General features: G+C 33.6%; 2 protein-coding genes across 5 annotated transcripts in view; both read right to left on the reverse strand.

Moving 5' to 3' along the window:
- Nucleotides 1–20204, reverse strand: part of LOC114349497 (ABC transporter G family member 20-like) — a 636826-nt gene that overhangs the window by 545213 nt on the left and 71409 nt on the right. The gene's annotated exons all lie outside the window — the stretch shown is intronic.
- The window catches only part of LOC114330391 (ABC transporter G family member 23), a 436441-nt gene that overhangs the window by 95063 nt on the left and 321174 nt on the right, over nt 1–20204 (reverse strand). For all 4 annotated transcript variants that reach the window (XM_050643873.1, XM_050643872.1, XM_050643874.1 and 1 more), the window contains exons 5-6: nt 12109–12234; nt 2804–2897 (exon numbers count right to left, since the gene is read on the reverse strand). In XM_050643873.1, the coding sequence (XP_050499830.1) occupies nt 2804–2897; nt 12109–12234 (220 nt within the window). The remainder of the gene's footprint in view (nt 1–2803; nt 2898–12108; nt 12235–20204) is intronic.

Below are 20204 nucleotides of genomic sequence, written 5' to 3' on the forward strand. Positions count from 1 at the left end.
GGTAGCGGTGGTCTGCTAATTCCATTAAACTCTTGTACAGCACGTGCCATTTCGCTTACTAGGTTATCATGTAGCTCGTTGTTTTCCTGCTCTGTTTTGTCAGGTTGAGTTTCTTGTATGGCAAGCTCAGGAATCTGCTCCTGAACTTCATTGGGGACTTGATCTTCAATTACAACATCGTTATGAATCTCCCGTTCGACTTCGCTTCGTATGATATTGCGTCTAGTCTCTGGGATAAGGTTGTTTCTTATAATTACCCGGTATTGGTCTGATACTCGTTGCTCCGATACTTGAATATCTGGGTACGTCCTGCAAAATTCGGCATGCAGCTGTTGTCGGTAGCCGATTGTTTCTTGACCGAGGTTTGTCACCTTGTAGTAGAAGCGCAAAATGTTTTCATTAATGGATACAGTCCATTTCATGCGCTGCCTCGGTCGTCCCGCTTGAGTGAGCGCCGGCTGATGATCCAGCGCAGCACCTTCGGCGGGTGGAGCTCTTGTTGTTGTTTGGCTCGCTTGTGGTTGTGGTTGGGCTGTAGCTGATTGTATGACAGGGGCCCGCCTCCTCAACACCCTGCCACCGACGTCCCGCATGCTGTCACGTCCAGCGCCGGCTCCAGACGTGCCCTGGCGATCCCCAGGCAGCGATCCTAAACATAAATTATTTATCTCCATTCTCATGGGTGTGCATTTTATACCTACTGCCAGGTGTCAGTTTTTGTTCCACGGCAAGTATCCCTGCTACTCTCTGGGTATTGGCGCTACGAATACCCAGAAAGCATCCCCCATTCGCAGGGGGCCGCGCCTGATAGAAGAACTGACAAAAAACTCCCACAGGTTATGTTATGTTAATTATTATTATGATAATTAACATAATTGATTGATTAATTAATTATTATTTATTAATTAACATAACAATATTATTAACATAATTAATTAATAAATCTCATAATTGTAATCAATTATGTTTTCAGCAACAAAAACAAAGATGACATTGACAGTGGTGACAGTAATTAAATATTTGATAATGATCAGTTGATTCCATTTTTGATTAGCGTTCGAACAACCGGCCCTTAGTGTTCTAAGTTAATTTTTACATAAGTTATGAATATTTAAAAAACTCAAAATTTATGATTTATTTTGCAATTTTATAAGCAACCAATAAGGATAGACATATTCAGCGACCGCCATATTGAAATTTTTTAGACGATTTATGAGTTTCTTACTCTCAAATTTGTTTAAAATGCTTAACTTTTTGGTTATAGACGAAAAAAGCGAAAATTTACCGTTTCTGAATCTTCATTTGTTTATAACTATGCATATCATCAAAATCGGCTGCAGGAAACATAAAGGTTATTAATATAAATGTCCATACTACTCAAAAAATTTGGTTTCGGCCTGGAGGGGGATATGTCACGAGAAAAATCTTATTTCTCTGAACTAATATGGCAGTTTGCGAATGCCAAGTCAAGAAAAAAAGTGATCTAATTTTTGTCATTATGTTTTTTTGCTTGTCATGTGTTGTATTGTAGAACTTTCTCTTTTTTATTTATGATTTTAAATGTATTTTTTGGATTATTTTTTACGTTTGCTATTCTTCTTGCTTGTTTAAAAAAATATTTTATGGATTTTACAATAAACCTTTACAGTTACTAATGCATGTGTTTTCTTGTTAAAAAACTGACAATGAATAGCAATGAAGGGGGCCCCTAAACCTCCAGCGCCTAGGGCCCAAAGTTAGGTTAAACCGGCACTGCGTTTCCTTAAATACCCATTCAGATTAAATATTCAGACTACCCGCTTGGACTAGTAGGGCTTTATATAAAAAAAAATAGGAGGGAAATAGTTCAGCAACTGAAGACTACATGAAATGCAGTACATAATTGGTAAATGTAGATGGGTAAATTTAATCTATTCGTCCACAAAGCTCTATATGGTAGGGGAGCCCAAGCGGGGATTTTTGCAGTTACTCGAGCGCGTCAGATTAGCATATGGGGAGAAACCTGGTACCCTGAAGATGTACCTCTACCATATATTGGCTCTTAACACAGGGGAGTTCGTTAAGGGGGGCCCGAAAAAAAAATCAATCCTTAAAAAACTCGAAATTGTCAGATTAGGATAAGGTAAGTTAAGTACATGCCAAAGAGTGTATATTTCAAAAATCTCACGATTTGAGCCGGGCGTAAGGAAATGGGTGGGTCCCAAATGTTCACAAGAAAAAAGCGAATATTTCGCGAAATGAATGACAGATCGAAAAACTAAACAATATTTGCTCAATATTTTTTAAAAATCTATCGAATGATACCAAACACGACTTCCCACGAAGAGAAGTGGGGGGTAAATTTAATATTTTAAATACGAATCCCGCGATATTTCGCGAAATAAACATCAGATCGAAAAACTGTAAAATACACTTATTCAATATTTTTGAAAAATCTATCGAATGGCACCAAACTCGACCCCCCACGGAGGTGGGGTAGGGGGTTACTTTAAAATCTTAAATAGGAGCCCCCATTTTTTATTGCAGATTTGGATTCCTTACGTAAAAATAAGTAACTTTTGTTCGAAACATTTTTTCGAATTATGGATAGATGGCGTTAGAATCGGAAAAAACGATTATTGGAAATGGAAAACTAAATAAAAAAATGGCAAGCGCCCACTAAAATGGAAAACTGTACTTAACTTTTTTTGGTTTTAGGACCTACTCTACACAACCCAATAGGTCCCAATAACGCTCGAGTTACTGCACATTTAGCATACTTTGCTCCCCTACCAATAGAATAATTTGAATAAATTACACTTACCGTATCCACATCGCGGCATTCATCAACATAATGAGTTGTGATGATAACAGTAACATTATCAGTCCTGGTGAGTTCCAATAAATGCTGCCAGATTCTGAAAGAAACGTGTCAATTAAAACATCCTTATGAATGGATCTTTCATCAGAGTATTTGCCATTTGCTCTGTCTCGGTACCAAATATAGAGTAAAGATACATCAAGAGTAGAAAGTGAAGATGTCATAAGCTAAGCATGCTGAAATATATTACATATTTAATAATATGATGCTTCCCCTCGAAATATGTGTCATGACTCTGTGTATAACAAAAAAATCTGAAAACAAAAGACAAACAAAACTTTCATGCAATAAAGTAAAATGGATTCATAATAAAGGGTAGCTGCTGATTATTTTTTTCCTAACAATGCTCCTTTTCATCCAGCGAGAAACAAATTTGAACACCTAACCATTAGGAGAGCAGAAACTGCAAGTAGTTTGACAACGACCAAAATCCGTAAACGTTTCTATTGAATAAACTGCCGCAATCTTAATGTGTATAACAGAATAACATAATGTGTATGTACCATATGTTTGTATAATCGCAGTCGCATACTTTTGCTTTTGCTATTTGCTGATTTAGTAAATCCTTGACATCGGATGAGGACGTACACGTAGCTTCCTTCAATCATGGAGAAGCAATCTCGAACATCCAATAATTGGGAGAACAGAAGCTTATGGAAGTTTAGTATAAGCAAAAGCATAATGCAGCAGGACCTATAATCTACACTACATACAAAAATACAAAGCTTATATTTCTCAGAGCATTTCTTTCAAGCGAATGTCTGATTTATCCGTAAATTTACAGGGTGTAACAAAAAGGCAGGTCATAAACTAAATCACATATTCTGAGACCAAAAATGGTTAGATTGAACCTAACTTTTATCTTAGTACAAATTTGTACATAAAAAAAGTTACAGCCCTTTGTAAAAAAGTTACAAAATGAAAATCGATTTTTTCCAATATATCGAAAACTATTAGAGATTTTTTTTATTGAAACTGGACATGTGGCATTCTTATCGCAGGAACATCTTAAAAAAATAAAAGTGAAATTTGTGCACCCCATAAAAAAAATTTATGGAGCTTTGTTCCCTTAAACCAACACCCCCCCCCCCCAATATTTGTGTACGTTCCAATGCATTTATTACTGTGGTACCAATAGTTAAACAAAATATGTTTAAAACTTCTTTGTCTCTTAGAACTTTTTCCGTTAAGCCAGTTTTTATCGGGATATTTTGAACATTTGTAAAATCCAGCACATATCTTTACATGGTTAAGTAAGATTATACCTGGAAGATAGTAATATGAAAATTTATTTTTAATTTTTTACATTTTTAGGTATGTTTTGAAACATATTAAAAAAGAAGCCGCAACTCAATAAAAAATGGCTAATCGAAAAAATACTAGGAGGCAAAAAGTTTTAAAAAAACTGTGTTTAACTAATGATACCACAATAATAATTTAATTGGGACGTACACAAACATTTGGAGGGTTTAAGGGAACAAAACCCCTATAAAATTTGTATGTAAACATATTACAAAAGAAGCCGCATCTCGATAAAACTGGATTATCGAAAAAGTACTAAGAGAAAAAAGTTTTAAAAATATTTTGTTTAACAGATGGTACCACAATAATAAATTAATTGTAAAGTACACAAATATTTGGGGGGTTTAATGGAACAAAGCCCCCATAAAATTTTTATGAGGTGCACAAATTTCACTTTTATTTTTTTTAGATTTTCCTACCATAAGGATGTCACATGTCCATTTTCAATAAAAATCTCTAATAGTTTTCGATATATTGGAAAAAAATTTATTTTCATTTTGTAACTTTTAAGGATATGTTACAATACAATGTTAGGATACAAATAGAATATGCAGTCCATTTAAGACGACAAAGGGACTACTACAGGGCTGCTCCACATCCCCTCCCCAGTTCAATATATTCCTGGAAAAAACCTGAAACCATGAAAAAGAAAGTGCGAAGGAATAGCTCAACCAATAAGGAACGAATATCCATATAATATACCCTAAGTTTTGCTGACGACCAAATAGTGACCGCATAAGACGAAGATGACCTCAGTTTTATGATGAGGAAACTGGAACAGGAATATACAAAGCCTACAAATGGGATGGAAATAAACCTAAAAAAACTGATTACCTAAGAACGGAGAATACAGAAATAAAACAACTGGAAATAGACGAAGGTAAACAAATCAGAGGAACAGATAAGTACAAGTATTTAGGTGTTATAATATCAAACAAAAGAACAACTGAGAAAGATATAAAAAATGGACTAGAACAAACAAGAGACTGCATACGAAAATTGAAACCCGGTACTGTGGGATAATAACATTAGCATAAAAACAAAAAGAAGAATATAATATAATACCATGACAAGAAATATCCTCACTTATGGGTGTGAAAATTGGACAATATAAAACCAAAAGTAAAATAAGAGCAACAGAGATGGAAATCCTAAGCAGAAGCTGCAGAGTAACAAGGATAGATAGAATAAATATCACAGCGATTAAGATAAGAATGGGAGTGAACTCAGACATAATAGACTACGTCGAGCAGAGTATATTAACCTGGTACGGACATGTCAAAAGAGCAGCCCAAAATCGTTGGATAAACCGAATAATAGAGTGGAGCCTGATAGGAAAAAGGAAGAGAGGCAGACCCCGAAGATCCGATCCTTCAGAGATGAAGTGGACGAAGCAATGAAGAGAAGAAATCTACAGGAAGGGGACTGGCAAGACATAAAGAGCTGGAGAGAACGGTTGAGTGAAGGAATTCAGTGAAAACTTTGGAAATTATACAACTTTAAAGGGCTGTAACTTTTTTTATGTGCACATTTCTACTAAGGTAAGTTAGGTTTAATCGAACTATTTTTGGTCCCAGAATATGTGATTTAATTTATGACCTGCCTTTTTGTTATATACACCCTGTATATAATAAAAAAAGCTCTCCGTTGTTTAAGTTCGACATCGCTTCAACCTGTGTATTATTACTTAATAGTGAGAAGCGATTTTGAACACGAAATCAATCGGAAAACATAGTCTAAAAGAGGATTAATTCAACAGTTTCAATAGAGATTTCGCTAAGTTGAGATCAACTAAAGTTTACCAGGTTACCGATAGATGGCAAACTAATTTAGACGTAATTTTTACTGCCAATCAATATTAATTGCATACTATACACTATTATACTGGTCCAATCAAATAATATTTCAATACATGCAAATTAAATGTTTGTTGTACCAATACAGGTGGTATCAAATTTAATATCAAAGTTTAGTAGTCCAGGAACCGAAGCATTTCACCTCGCAATTTTTACAGAATGGATCGATTTGCTTGAAAATTTGAGAATAAGTAGTGGATAGTTCAAGGATTAAAATCTATATGATGCCGAAAGGCGCTTTTACCATGGGGTCGGTTGCCACCCCATCTTAGGGGTGGAAATTTTTTATTATATTTTGACTGCGAAAGTTGATGAAAACATTCATTCTAAGCAAAAAATGTTCTATACATTTTTCTGATAAAATTAATACTTTTCGATTTATTCGCTATCGAAAATGTTAGTTTTATATAAAAAAAATCAATTTTTTTCGTAATATACTCATTTACCATTCACTCAATTTTTGCCGTAGAAAAAATTTTTTCAAACCAATTTCTTGGGAATTAAATAACCAACAATTTCGTATAAAAACATTTTTTCGCATATCTGCTGCTAATCTTTCTATTTTGAAGAAAATGGCATTTTTTACCAAACTACAAAAAGTCGTTATTCGCTTTTAACTCTAGTTTTTTAAAAACTAATCATTCTAAACCAGTCAAACTTTTAAAATCTATTAATAATACATAAATAAAGAAGAATTAATAAGGCCAATGACTAAAAGCGAAGCTACCTTACATTATTATGCTTCCAATTAGATTTCTTTTTTTTTTTTTTTTGAAAAAAATATATTGATTTTTTAACCGTAACCTTTTAAATTTTTATCTTAGAAAGTTTGTTAAAAAATAATTTTGTAGATTTTTACAAGGTCTATAAGACTATTAATACCAAATCCTTTTAAAATACTCAGTCGCAAAAAGTGGTGACTTTGAAAGGGTTGGTAAAAGTGATTTTTGCATGTTATTACAAGTTTTAATTGTCAATAGCTCACTCAATTTTTACCGTAGAGAAAATTTTTGCAAACCTTGTTCTTGGGAATTATATAAGCTACAATTTTATATTTAAATATTTTTTTATATCTCTGATGATAATCTTTCTATTCTGAAGAAAACGGAATTTTTTACCAAACTTCAAAAATTCGATATTTGTTTTGACCCCATTTTTTTTAAAACTAATCATTCTAAACCAGTTAAACTTCTACAACCTATTAATAATACATAAGTAAAGCAGACGAAATAAGGTCAATGACTAATTTTAATCAGGGTGGTGATTAGGGGTTTGCTTTCGATCACTTTTTCGCTGAAAAATATAGGGCCTGATATTCTTTTCATTATAAGCCACCTAATTTTTGAGCTAAAGACTTTTTTATTTCTGAAGATAGATATTTTTAAATACTTCAAATTAGTTTAAACAATTGATCCTCGAAAAATGCATAGTTTTCCCGTCTTTTGACTTTGAAACTACAATATTTAGCATTTGCCGAAGAAGACCTAACATATAATAAAGTATAGCTCGATTACTATCGGTCTTAAAGAAAATTTAAAAAAACGGTTTTGTTGATTTTTTCAAAAGGTACATTTTTGTTAAGCAAAGTTGTTTTGATAAAACAAAAACTTTTTGAGTTATTTGCAGAAAACTGATTAAAAACATTAATTTTTTTAATATAAAACTAACACTTTCGATAGCGAATAAATAGAAAACTATTAATTTTATCAAAAAAATGTATAGAACATTTTTTGCTTAGAATGAATGTTTTTACCAACTTTTGCGGTTAAAATAAAATAAAAAATTTTCACCCCCGACATGGGGTGGTAACCACCCCCATGGTAAAAGCGCCTTTTGGCATCATATAGATTTTGATCCTTGGACTATCCACTACTTATTCTCAAATTTTCAAGCAAATCGATCCATTCTGTAAAAATTGCGAGGTTTTGTCCTATTTTAAGCTTCATTACTTGGACTATAGGTGAAAACACAAGATATTTTCAAGAAAGTGTATGATTCATATAAAGGAATCATTGTTTTAAATGAAAAATGGGCCATTTTTACACAACATTTACTATTTTAACTGCAGCGGTAATTCATTTTTTTTATGAAGGTTTTTGCGATTTCTAGCTGAACTCAATGGGTCCTGAAGCAGTTAAAAACTAAAATTTTTAGATGAATGGATACGTCAACAGAATTTCTCTTCCAATTCATAGTGCTAGAATTGATTTAGTAATTATTATAATATAGTCGTCTCTTTCTAGGATACAGTTAATTTCAAATCGTTTTTTCAGTCCCATATTTTTTTTTCAGAAATTTTCTGAAAAGAGAACAAAATGACTAACAATGACTAATTCGCTCTGCCAAAGCCATTTTTCAAAAAAAAACTAAAAAACGAAAAATAAAAAGCAATGAAAAGAAATGGAAGAAAATTATAGGAAAAACAAAATAAATTTTTTTATGAAGATACTAAGGAAATACAAATTGACTCAAAATAAAGCTCTTTATTGTAAATGCAAAAATGGACATCTAATGGGTGATCAAGATGATACAAATAATAGATGGAGAGAACAGTTTGAAGAATTATTAAGTGGAGCATGGTATTAAACGTTGGGCAATAACCAACCAAAAATATAAAGAGGCAAAAGCAGCATATACAATATGTTCTATGTTCAGTTGTCATAATTGTGGATGATATTGGAAAGTCATGGAGAATCATAAAATAATAATTTGATAATGATCCAAAATAAAATAATGCTTGGATGTCAGACGAAATATTAGAGATGATGGAACAACACAGGAAGTGTAATTTCAGGTAGGATTAAGTAGGGTATCGAAATATACACACCAAAATTCGTAAAGAAATTACAGGGGCCAAAAAGATCTAAATGACTTCACTTTGCACTGAAGCTGAAAACCTATATAAACTCGGCCATTGCTTTAAAGAGAATTAAGGAAATTGCTGTCAACAAAAAACAGGTCACTGGTATACATAATGACTAGGATGAACTAATAATGAACCCAGCGATAAACTTAATACCTGGAAAATATACACACCTAATTGCTAATTTATTCAACGATCATAGAACACAAAAACCGATCACAATTAGGAGACCAGCTGAATAGCCCAATTATTTTGAAAGTTGAGATTGTACATGCTATCACACTGTTAAAAAGTAACAAAGCCTCAGAACCAGATGATATGTATGCAGAAACAATCAACTTATAGTCTAAGAGCTGGGAGCGGATTTTGTGCGTGATAAGTAATATGGAAAAACTATACGGGGATATGTTGAATTAGTTGTGTACATGACTTTCCCCAACGGCCGGAAATCAGAGTGGAAGACGAAGGTAGTTTTAAGGGGTCAAAGTCGCGGTTTTTATTGTTTTTTTTGTGACCCTTATGATCGAGATAGTACACCAAAATTTGAAAATAAGTAGGTCATGACGTAACTAAATAAAATATCTAGGGGCGGAACGCTGCGTGGCCAACAAAGGGGTGGGGGTAGGGGTGAATATAAAAAATATAAGGGGTTTTTTGCGACGTTTGTGATTGAGATAGTGCACCAAAATGTGGGAATAAGTAGATCATGACATTACTAAGTAAAATTTTCAGGGTCGGAACGGTGCGTGGCCGACAAATGTCGTGCTGCGTCACAAAAAAAATAATACAAACTGCGACTTTGACCCCTTATAACTACCCTGGTCCCCACTTTGGTTTCCGGCTCTGGGGATTTTACTTAGGTATGTCTTGGTCTACTTATTCCCAAATTTTGGTGCACTATCTAGATCTAGAGCGTCACAAAAAAAATAATAAAAACCGCGATTTTGACCCCTTATAACTGCCCTCGTCCCCCACTCTGGTTTCCGGCCGTTGGGGAAAGTCATGTACACAACTAATTCAATATATCCCCGTATAGTTTTTCCATATTACTTATCACGCACACAATCCGCTTCTATCTCTCCGACTATTAATTAACAAGGCCAGATTTAAACAGATTTATTGCCCTGTTAAAACACCACGTACAAAATTCTGCAAGGTGCAAGGACCACCGATTATTAAACCTAATGACTAATGAGCCACTTTCTAAAACTGTTCTAAAGAAGATTACACAGATTTTTTAAAAAAATGTGAAGAAGTCAGTGGCTGGAGTCAGTTTGGTTTCAAAAATTGACTTGGCGCGTGAAAGCCGATCTTTATTATCTATGCAGTAATACATACAGTACACAGATTCTAAAGGTGCCGGTGGGGGATGGCGTCTATGAGCAGTATTAGGGCCAAACCAGACGAGCCACTCTGCAGCGCTACTCTGTGGATCTACAGAGTGGCTGAAACAGGCGATTTTCTAGCGCCGGCGACTACGCTGCGAAGTGGATCGTTTGGAAGGGTGCGGCGTTTAATGTAATGAGTGAGAAAAAAAAGTAAGCTTGTTCAAATGATTAAAAACTTGTCGGTTAATTATCTTTTAAAAAAGTGTGTTCGTCAAAGTCAGTGTTTATAGTTTTAAACATTTTATAAAATTTTTACCCTTTAGAAAAAATACCAATAAACTCCGTAAATTGAATTAAGAAGAACCAGACAAAAGCAGCTATATAACAGAAAGAAGCACATAAAAAATTAACCAGTACATCTGGTATCCTACAGCCGTAAAATAGTTTGATACAATTTTCAACACAAAAAACACACACAAATAGTAAGATTTCCATTACAACTGAGTGAACGAGGTCCTGTTTTTAAGGAGATGACATTAAATAACGTGTGATCCAAAATTATTGTCACCATAGGTGGCTCTGAACGACAGAGATAACTATACAGTGCATGTCTATTATTAATTCAGATATACTTTGGAGTTTACGTCAACTTTGACAGATACTTGTCAGTGTACGTACGTCAACTTAAAAAACACTATAATTTAACATAAAAAGTAGCAGAGGAAGCAAAATTTTAACTTTATACGAATTAAAAGGTCTTGAAATTGGGTATCTTTTCAACGTGTTTTCAATATTTATTCTTTGTTTGGAAAAGTGATCATAGCAACACTGAATATAGCCGCAGTTATCCGTGACGTCACACTCCAGCGGTCTTTCAGATTAAAACAAGACATACGTAATTTTTTACACGGATGGCTTTGATCCCAATAATTGTGGATCGCTCGTTATATGTAAATATGGTAACTTGCAACCCTCTTTTAACTGATATCTTATCGTTTTGTTTTCTACAACAAACAATAAAACCTTTTTTTGGCAGAGGATCGGACCCCACTAGTTAACATAAAGAAACAAACAAGATTGTAAGTATTTGTTTTGTTCAGTTCAATGATGAATTCAGAAGAGTAACCCACGCTTTTCCTTACAATGCCCTATAACTATACCCTCGGGTTCTTATATCCCATATAGCCGGTCTGTTTTGGAATTCAATTAAAAATCTTTCGAAATCAAAATTCATTTTACGTGCTCACCTTGTAAACTCTCGTCAATATTTCTGGCAGCTACAAAAGTGGTCCGTCTGAATGGATTTTGCCACTAGTGGACGCCACTAGCAGTGAGGCTCGGCGACTGTGGCTGGCCACAGTCGCTCGTTCTGGAGTGCGATGTCCACTTCACATAAGAACCCACGGTAAATCATCGGAAGCTGCTTTGTGGATCCACAGAGTAGCGCTGCAGGGTGGCCCGTCTGGTTTGGCCCTTATAGTCGGTGTAGGAGAAAAAAAGTATTCAAAATAATGAAATAACAAATAATATAAGATTTGTTATTTCATTATTTCGAATACTTTACTTTACACCGTCACCTTTAGAATATGTGCAATGTAATTATTTAGAATAAAAAATGGTATTTTTCTTTGCCTCGTCGATTATGAGAAAGAATTAAATGACGTAAAAAAGGGAAATTTTTTAATATGTAAAATGTATGAAAACGGCATAATTAGGACACATAATTACGAGAGGAATGATACCATTTTCAGCAACTAGTATTAGAAGAAAAGATAGAGGTTAAGGGAGGTCTAGTACAGCTACCAAATAAACACACGCTGTTTTCTAATAAATGTCAACTTTCATAGTACACAAAATATGAGCCAAAATGTTAAAAAGAACCAATAAATCCTTTCTTACCTTTCTCTTATTAAGGGATCTAATCCAACAGTCGGTTCATCCAAGATGAGGAGATCTGGTTTATGCACCAATGTGGCTGCTAGGGATACCCGCCTTTGTTCTCCCCCACTACAATTTCGAAGATATCTACATATAAAAAAAATAGAATTAACTAAATATGTTTTGCCCAATATGTGTTAATATGTTTTGTGAAATAATAAAAATACTTTTATTTAATATATCGAATAAGGTGCCTATGTGCTTATGTAAATTAAATAAACCAAAATAGACTTACAATCACTTTTATAAGGCCGATGGCATACTTACAAGAAATTTGTTTGCAACATGTCTACGACATGTCGCTTCAACACCAATATAGGAAATATGGTGAAGAAATATTGAAAGAACGAGTAAAATTTCAATTATTTTATATAATGCCACGAGAGACATTTTCAGTACTTTTGGACAGAATTGGACCTTCTATCAAGAGATATGTTAATTTCCAACCTTCGATAGAAGATGGAACCTAAAGAAGAAGAAGATCAAGAGATCTGATACAAAATTTCGAGAATCCATTACACCAAAGGAAAAACTAATTAACTAAACTTGAAAATTTTAGAAGCCTCGGGGTGTTACCAGAGAAGGTTCCCATTGTATTCAATCTGGTAGAATGTAGAGTAACATTTTTTGATGTTGTTTTATGTGCACTTTGCTGACTGCAGATTGAAAACTTAGTTTTTTGCTAGCAGTTGTCGCTAGGGCATCCCTGCCATTTCATTCGTTGCAATCCGTGACTGCACACCAGGGTTTGTCCTGGTTGGTCAGAGAGAGCAGCATATGTGCCTCCTGATGAGAGACTAATAAGTTTCGAAACCGGTAGAGGTGCTTGCTGCACTCTCTAATTCAGCTAGAATGATGATGCGGCTGTAGTTTTGTGTTGCAACGAAATTGAAAATGGTTATTTATTTTTGAAAAACTAATTATTACAATGAGGTAAGTCGAGGTAAGTAACTTATTCAAAGTTCATTTTTATTGTGTATTTAATATGTACTTCAAATGTATAAGTTCATAGTCTTAAGCAACATTAGGTGTATTTGGAGATGTCATAAGTGTACTTATTTAGCTTGAAAAATATGTAGTTTGTTCTTGAGAACTGTTTGACAGTACCGATGGTGGGCGAAAGGAAATATTACTTGAATTCCAAATCTGTTGAAAATGTGTTAAAAGTAGGGTAAAATTATTTGGTGGTGGTTTATAAAGAATTTCACCAATAACTTACATTGTTTTATATTTAAATTCGCGTTTTTTAGCGTTTGTTATTCGCTGTAAATCGGTTTAATGGTTTATATACCCACGGACAAAAATATTGCATAGTTTGAAATTCGAATGCGAAGTGACATTTTTGTACTTCAATACTTAGCCCCCCAGTGCTATTAGAATAGGATTTCTTTTCCGAATGCGATGTTTTAAAGTGTCATAAATGCTCGACCGGATTTAAATATGGTATGAGCTATATGGTGGCAAATATCTTTTTTCAATTATTGAATCTCATCAAGGTAAGTATTCACTATTTTAGTGCATCAGCACAAAGCTGTCATATCCAATATGGCTGGCAAATGGCAAGATATGATCTTCTAAAATGAGTTTAATATACATCTCAGTTGTCATTCATCCAATCACCTCGACAAGTTCAGTATATGTCCTTTTCAAGAAATACCACTCCATAGCACTATGCCGCCACCTTCAATAGTAACTCCGTGTATGAAGTTACCACTGGTATACCGTTCATCATTTTGGAAACGTGATTTAAAATTTTGTCTACAGAAGAGTTGGAGAACGGTATGGCAGTTGTAATCTCATACAGAGCGTTAATTTTGGTGGGAGTTTTATAGTGCTAAGGGATGGTGTTTTTAGAAAGAAAATACAGAAATTGTGGAGGTGATTGGATAATGACAGCTGACATATACATTAAAAACAATTTAGAAGATCATGTTTTGCCGTTTTCCTGTCATATTGGATACGACATTCTAGTAATTTTCGACATCGTTTCTTTCGTCATCTTCGATCATCGTTTTTACAAACATTCCTATATACGAAACCCTAAATATTCTGGAAACTAAATACAGTTTCCAGCAAGACCACTTATCCCTAATTAAACATTTCATATCCAACACTTATTTCATCTGCCTACAGACAAATAAATGGGCTGACCCCTGTCTTCAGTAATTGCTAATATCTTTATGGCTAAGATTAACTACTTCGAGAGCCGAGTAATATTCACATCTATGCTCTAACCCACATGTTGGCTACGGTATGTTGACGATACATTCTTCATTTGACCCCAACAACAATGGCAACAATGCTATGGTGTTTTTTCAAATCCATCTGAATAATATACATCCGAGTATCCAATTCACGATGGAGATTGATAATGATTTATCCCCACCGTTTCTCGACGTTTTCATAAAGAAGAACCAATCCCAAGGTTTTCATCACTCTGTATACCGAAAATCCACCCATACCAACCGGTACTTGCATGCCAACTCTCATCACCCACCTTCACAAATTAATTCAGTAGTTAATACCCTATTTGGAGGACTTTTGAACAACAGCTACCCAAGTGTATGTCTTAAAATAAGATTATAAACACTTCTTCTTCTTCCTCAGATGCAAATTCACTAATGGATGTTAGCGATTACATTTTTGCATTAACTCTCTGTTTCTTGCAATGTGTATCAGAGATTGTATGTCGTTAATCCCTGTCCATTGCCTTATGTTTCGGAGCCAGAACATTTTCTTACGTCCTATTCCTCTCTTGCCTTCAATTTTACCCCCAATTATAAGTTGAAGGAACCGGTATTTTTCGTTTCGCGTGATGTGACCCAGATACGCCGTTTTCCTTTTCTTGATGTTTTCGAAAATTTAGCGTTCTTGGTTGATTCTTTTAAGGACATCTACATTTGTGACTTTCGCCATGATTGGTATCTTTAGGATACGGCGATAAAGCCACATTTCGAAGGCTTCTAATCTGTTTATATCCCTCGTTTTGAGTGTCCAGCTCTCTATGCCATTTAGCAGCACCGACCACACGTAGCATTTAGTAAACCTTAGGCTCAGTGTAAGGTCGAACTCTGAGCAGGTCAGTAACTTCCTGAATTTTACGAAATATTGTCGAGCTTGCTCAATGCAACATTTTACTTCCTTATCCGATACCCAGTCTTCAAAAAGCCACGTTCCCAGGTATTTAAATTTGCTCAGTCTTTCAATGGAATTGGTATTCAGTGTTATGGTGGAGTTTTTAAGTGCATCCAAGTTTCTGGAGATGATCATGATTTTGGTCTTTTTGGTATTTATTAAGCATTAATCTCTAATCCCATTCGTTTACTGTGTTCTCCGATTATAGTGACAACTTGTTGAAGATCGACTGTGTTATCACAAATTAAGACATCATCATCAGCATACCGTATGTTGTTGATCAATACTCCATTCACTTTGATTTCCATCTCTACATCTTCCAAAGACTCTTGAAATATGGCTTCCAAATAAATGTTAAATAAAATAGGGGCAAGTACACATCCCTGTCGAAGACCCCTACTTATATGTATGTGTTTGGATATAGAATTGTCTATTTTTAATTGTGCCGTTTGATACCAGTACAAGCTTTCAATGCATGTTATGTCTTTTTGGTCTATATCAAGTTTCTTGAGGATCTGCATTAACTTGTGGTATTAGACATGACCAAACGCTTTTTTATAATTTAAGAAGCATCAGAATACGTCCTCCATCTGATCGTAACAATTTTGAACCAGTACCTGTGTTGCTACTATCGCTTCTCTTGTTCCTAAACCTTGCCTAAACCCGAACTGAGAATCACTGATGTCCCATTCACATTTTTTGTATAATGTTTGATGTGGTATAAACAACACTAAAATAGTTATTTATAATAAAAATATTTATTTTTCGTTTAAAGTGTTAAATACATAATGATAATTATTGTTTTACTGGAAGTGAAATGTTAGTCAGAAAGCGAATAATAAGTGTTAACCGCCTGTACCAGTTTTTCGCTATTAGCTCCAATCAAAGTCTCCAAGGTTTCATTATTTTGCATGAATACAAATGTGGGCATAGACGTTACTTCGTACTGAAGAGATATATCCTCGAACTCATCAACGTCAATCCTAAAAAAAAGAATGTCCTGGAATCGTTTTGCTAGTTGTTCTACTTTTGGTCCAATCATCTTGCAAGGTCCACACCAACTGGCTATGAATTCGAGTATCACTAGACTGTCACCAGCTTCTTTTAGACGGTTTTGTAAGTCAGCTTTGTTTTCGATTTCAATGAGCATTATGAAATATGTATTTGAAATGGCTGATTTAATTAAATTGTTTCTAATACGGCATATTTGGACTTTTGTAATGACAATTAATAAATATATGTTGACACATGACAATTTTAAACTTAGGTTATAGATATTATAAAGTATAATACAACACAAATGTATACTAGTGCGGCAGATTCGTGAAAATATTATAAGAATTGTGCATTTAATGATAGAGGCATATAATTTGGACCACATGTACTACACATATAAAGGTTCAAAATTAGATGTGAAGTCATCTCAGATTTTACCTTTTACAAAAATGGCGGGCATTCAAATTGGCGACGATACATATGTAAGTAATAGCATGATAACTTTTAAACAAAAAGTTCGACTTCAACCAAATTTGGTATTTGGGTTGTTTTTTGATGTTAAGATCGAGCTCCTGAACCGGAAGAATCAGTTTACCAGAAGTTGTGTTTTTCCTGATTTTTTATGTAAAAATATGTTGTTTTTTTCTTCAGTTCTTTCACCCTGTATATATTAATTTTTCAAAAAGGTAATACCGGCATTGAAAAGGGCGTAAAACTATTTTTTAGGAAATATTTTGAACATTTTAGTTATGGTAATTATCATGTAATAAATGCATAACTTATCTCCACATGTACCTATGTGCGGCAGATTCGTGCAAATATTATAAGAATTATTGTACATTTAATGGTAGAAGCATATAATTTGAACCACATATCTACACATACAAAGGTTCAAATTTATATATGAGGCCATCTCAGATTTTGCCTTTTACAAAAAAGGCGGGCATTTAAAATGGCGACTATACATATGTGACTAATAGCACGATAACTTTTGAACGAAAAGTCCGATTTCAACCAAATTTGGTATATAAGTTCTTTTTTTGATGTTTAAGATCGAACTCTTAAACCGGAAGAATTGGTTTACCAAAAGTTGTGTTTTTCCTGATTTTTTTGTAAAAATATGTTGTCTATTTTTTCAATTTTTTCACCCTGTATATACTTATTTTTAAAAAAGCTAATACCGGTGTTGTGAAAAGAGCATAAAAATATTTTTTAGGAAATATTTTGAACTCTTTAATTATTATATTAATTACCATTTAATAAATGCATAACGTATCTTCACATGTAGGTACAGTCGATTCGCTAACCTAAGACACAACTGTCTACACTACAATCACAATAAAAATGCACTAGAAATAAACAAGCACGAGGATGAGGAAATCATGATTTGAGAGTGCTCGTCGAACATTCAACTTGTCTTGGTTTGTTTATTTCTATATAGTGCATTTTTATTGTGATTGTAGTGTAGACAGTTGTGTCTCAGATTAGTGAATCGACTATACATATGTGCGGCAGATTCGTGCAAATAATAATATGAATAAGAATTATTGCACATTTAATGGTAGAAGTAAATAATTTGGACCACACATACTACACATACAAAGATTCAAATTTAGATATGAGGCCATCTCGGAGTTTGTCTTTTATAAAAATAGCGGTCATCCAAAATGAATCTGCTGCACATAGGTACATGTGAAGATACGTTATGCATTTAATAAATGGTAATTAACATAACTAAAAAGTTCAAAATATTTCCTAAAAAATATTTTTACATTCCTTTCAATGGCAATGGCGGTATTACCTGTTTGAAAAATTTATATATACAGGGTGAAAGAATTGAAAAAGAAACAACATATTTTTACATAAAAAAGCAGTAAAAATACAATTTCTGGTAAACCGATTCTTCCGGTTCACAACCTCGATCTTATTCATCAAAAAAAGAACCTATATATCAAATTTTGTTGAAATCTGACGTCTCGTTCAAAAGTTATCGTGCTATTAGTCACATATGTATTGTCGCCATTTTAAATGCCCGCCATTTTTGTAAAAGGAACAAAAGCTAAGATGGCCTCATATCTAAATTTGAACCTTTATATGTGTAGTATATGTGGTCCAAATTATATGCTTCTACCATTAAATACACAATAATTATTCTTATAATATACGCACGAATCTGCCGCACATAGGTACAGGGTTATTCACTATATCTTGACCCTCTTGTAAACTGCTTTATTTACAGAATTAGAAAAAAATGTAAAATACAAAAGTTATTCGATTTTTAAAATATGATTTTTTGACTTTTATAACATACTAGTGACGTCATCCATCTGGGCGTGATGAACTAATCGACTATTTTTTTAAATGAGAATAGGAGTTGTGTGCTAGCTCATTTGAAAGGTAATTTAATTCTCTATTTAGTAATATAAACATTAAGATAATTATTTATACAGGGTGTCCAAAAAAAATTTTTAAATAAGTTAATTGACACAAAAAGAAGAATGTATGTAATTTATTTAATTTAATATACATTTTACTGCTGTTAGAAAACAGAAATAAAAGTTTATTGCACAAATTAACATTGATTTTTGCTTAAATTCAATGTTCAAACTGCCAAGAGGCAGATGGGTGGCAGCTTGAACATTGAATTTAAGTGAAAAGTAATGTTTATTTGTTAAATAAACATTTAGTTATGTTTTCTGACAACAGTAGAATGTATTTTGAATTAAATAAATTACATACTACATTCTTCTTTTTGTGTCAATTAACTTAAAAAAATTTTTGGACACCCTGTATAATTATTCATGTTAATGTTTATATTACTGAATAGGGAATTGAATAACCTTTCAAATGAGCTAGCACTCGACCCCTATTCCCATTTAAAAAATAGTGGATTACGTCATCACGCCCAAATGGATGACGTCACTAGTACGATATATAAGTCAAAAAATCATAATTTAAAAATCGAATAACTTTTGTATTTTACATTTTTTTCTAACTCTGTAGGGGAAAAGCAGTTTACAGGGGGGTCAAAATATAGTGAATAACCCCGTACATGTGAAGATACGTTATGCATTGATAACTAAAAAGTTCAAAATGTTTCCTAAAATATATTTTACGCTCATTTCAATGGCGGTATTAACTTTTTGAAAAATTAGTACATACAGGGTGAAAGAATTGGAAAAAAAACAACATACTTTTACATAAAAACCAGGAAAAACACAGCTTCTGGTAAATTTTTCCGGTTCAAGACGTCGATCTTATACATCAAAAAAAGAACCTATTACCAAACTTGGTTGAAATCTGACGTCTCGTTCAAAAGTGATCGTGCTATTAGTCACATATGTATAGTCGCCATTTTGAATGCCCGCCATTTTTGTAAAACGCAAAATCTGAGATGGCCTCATATCTAAATTTGAACCTTTACATGTGTAGTATATGTGGTCCAAATTATATACTTCTATTATTAAATGCACATTTGTTTCACATATCGGCTGCACTATACGACGTATACAATGTATTGCAATAGTTTTTCCCTTTTCTCATTTGTTTTTTAACTTGTACATCTAGAATATAGACGAGTGTGCAACTACACTACTGTCTATTTACCTGTGAGAGCAAGTCTACATTAGTATAGTATCAGAGAGAAAAACACACAACATAATGCATAATAAATCATGCCAACAATATCAGAAACAAAAACAACATAACATTACATGGGATTTGTATAATAACTTATACTTTGAGGCTAGTAGATGGCTCCACAAAGAATATGAGCCAAGTAAAGAAGAAAATAAAACTGAGGGATAGAAGAGAAGACAAACAAAACATTTTCCAAGGCCAGGCAAAGCAAACAATTACAACAAAGAAATACCGTTAAGCCAGAGAAATTAAGAAGTTAAAAGCAAAATACAAAAGGAATTTGAGGA

The sequence above is a fragment of the Diabrotica virgifera genome, chromosome 2 (assembly GCF_917563875.1).
Source record: "Diabrotica virgifera virgifera chromosome 2, PGI_DIABVI_V3a".
Taxonomy (NCBI): domain Eukaryota; kingdom Metazoa; phylum Arthropoda; class Insecta; order Coleoptera; family Chrysomelidae; genus Diabrotica; species Diabrotica virgifera.